The sequence below is a fragment of the Girardinichthys multiradiatus genome, chromosome 13 (assembly GCF_021462225.1).
Source record: "Girardinichthys multiradiatus isolate DD_20200921_A chromosome 13, DD_fGirMul_XY1, whole genome shotgun sequence".
NCBI lineage: Eukaryota > Metazoa > Chordata > Actinopteri > Cyprinodontiformes > Goodeidae > Girardinichthys > Girardinichthys multiradiatus.
This window is the reverse complement of record NC_061806.1, coordinates 24,868,788-24,870,720: the sequence shown is the minus strand read 5'-3', so window position 1 is coordinate 24,870,720 and position 1,933 is coordinate 24,868,788. Positions and strand designations below refer to the sequence as shown.

Below are 1,933 nucleotides of genomic sequence, written 5' to 3'. Positions count from 1 at the left end.
TGCCTTTGCAACCCAGCAGACTCCTGGTCTAATAATCTAGTATATGTGTGGTGTTGAACAACGCAAATGATATAGTTGGACGGCTTAGACTCCAAAGTTAGGTTGGTCCCCATCCTACTCAGGGGGAGGTGTACTGGCAACTGCATGCCTCAGTGTTTGAGTTCTCCTTAACTGAACAACAGCCTCAGGACAGAAGGTTAATGTACCAATCTGCAGATCAGAAGACCTGGACTGTCTCCTGGAAAAGGTCCCATCTGGGGATTATGTTTTATTACTATGAGATCTAAATGCCAATGTGAAATGGAAGTTTCCCAGTTACCTGAGGGAATACAATTGAGAGACTGATTGGCCTCCCTAATCTAAAGTTTAGCACTGTTTTAGTGTTGGGTGTGTACTTGGTATGGGTTGACCTAAACAAACACGTTTAAGCAGGGGGTTTGGGTAAGTGCTTTCAGATGCAAGATCAGATAGAAGGTTCCTCATGGCTTCATTCTTGGACCACTTATATTCTATATCTACATGCTCCCCCTAGCTCAAATTATTATGTATTTCAGCATACCTTATATAACAGCCAGAGTACTGATACACATTATATTGCAGATGAACTCTATTAAACAAGAGAAACCATTTGGCAAAAATGTTGCAACATTATTTTTTATTTAATCAGCGCCACAGCCATTCCAAACAAAACTCAGTAGGATTTCAAGTTAACAACAAGAGTAGGAGCATAACATATCATTCTGGGAATAGACTGATAAATCCAGCTGTGCCTGTCATGATGGAGCACCTTTATGCCTCTTTTTCATAGGTCCTCACTGCCACCACATTTCCCAGTGTAGATCTCTGTGTAAAGAAAGAAAGGTCAAGTGGGTTTAGAGGTCAGAGGATGCCAAGTTTGTAAAAACTTCAAGCAGAGGTTATTTTTGAGCAAGTTATTGTGATAAATCTTCTCTATGTATTGCTTCTTGTCACATTCATATATTATAATTAGTGTTTTTTACTCTTTTCTAATGATCAGTGGCAATTTCATTTAGCTTTCAATATTATTGGAACACAGGAAATTAAATATGATCTAATCCAATCAAAAAAGTGTTTTTAAAACAAGGGCCACAAAAAACTGTCAGATTCTGTAATTGGACTTCAGGTGAAAAAATTTAAAGAAACCCCTAAAGTCTTACCACGATCAGTTGCCCATCTGAGATCTCCCGCTCTACAATAAAGTCTCCATCATCCCCAGTGTGTTTCTGAATAAGCTTTCCATTTTCCAGGGTCAGCACAGTCTGGGGGGAAGAGAAAAGTAGACAACATGGTATTTCAGCGCACAGAAAACACAAACTGAGATTCTCCAAATGTATCCGTCTTCAATCTCACTAACCGTCGTCTGCCTATTGTTCGCTGTCATCTGAACAACAGATTCATTCAGCTTGAACTTGAGTTCAGGGGCATTGAAGATGTTCAGAGAGTTCATGCAAATCATCCCCTGATCGTCCACGCTCAATGTGAAGCTGGGTCTGTTCTGGTTTGCCAGCTGCCGTTCGGCTGCTCCCAAACCTGCAGAGCAGTAGGAAAGCAGCACCAAAAAATGGTATCAAACAACATAGTTTCATTTGTTCACTAAAAAAACAAGCTAAACCAAAAATGACCTCAATCAATTATATTTTATTCAATGAATTAACCTTTATGTAATTGTTCGAAAATAGCACCAAATCTTTAGGTTTCTACAATTTCAGAACAGATGAACAACTTCCAACCAATAGGTGATATGGTAGTTTATTTTTGTCTTAATTTTTCTTACCAAATTTCTTCATAAGTTCATCAAAGTTCTCGCTGGAAATCATCTTCCATGTTCCGACAAACTGCTCAACCATTGTTGCAATCTTTGGTGCTAGATCCCAACCTAGAACCTCTTGATTAATTATAGACTGACGCCTCT

At 39.1% G+C, this 1,933-nt stretch overlaps 1 protein-coding gene across 1 annotated transcript; it reads right to left on the bottom strand.

The window, feature by feature from the left end:
* Window positions 1-638: 638 nt before the first annotated feature.
* Window positions 639-1,933, bottom strand: LOC124879654 (fatty acid-binding protein, heart-like). The gene is made up of 4 exons (XM_047384348.1): window positions 1,796-1,933; window positions 1,376-1,551; window positions 1,179-1,280; window positions 639-843 (listed from the first exon to the last, which is right to left on the bottom strand). The coding sequence occupies exons 1-4, from the start codon at window positions 1,866-1,868 to the stop codon at window positions 790-792; spliced, it is 405 nt and encodes a 134-aa protein (XP_047240304.1). The 5' UTR covers window positions 1,869-1,933; the 3' UTR covers window positions 639-789.

What these genes read in the sequence shown, in the direction of transcription:
- LOC124879654 (XM_047384348.1), bottom strand. Translation starts at nt 1,868, where the DNA reads ATGGTTGAGCAGTTTGTCGGAACATGGAAGATGATTTCCAGCGAGAAC. An exon ending in TGAACTTATGAAGAAATTTG is followed by an intron (nt 1,552 to 1,795) that starts GTAAGAAAAATT and finishes ACTGCTCTGCAG; the next exon opens with GTTTGGGAGCAGCCGAACGG. An exon ending in CGAACAATAGGCAGACGACG is followed by an intron (nt 1,281 to 1,375) that starts GTTAGTGAGATT and finishes TCTTCCCCCCAG; the next exon opens with ACTGTGCTGACCCTGGAAAA.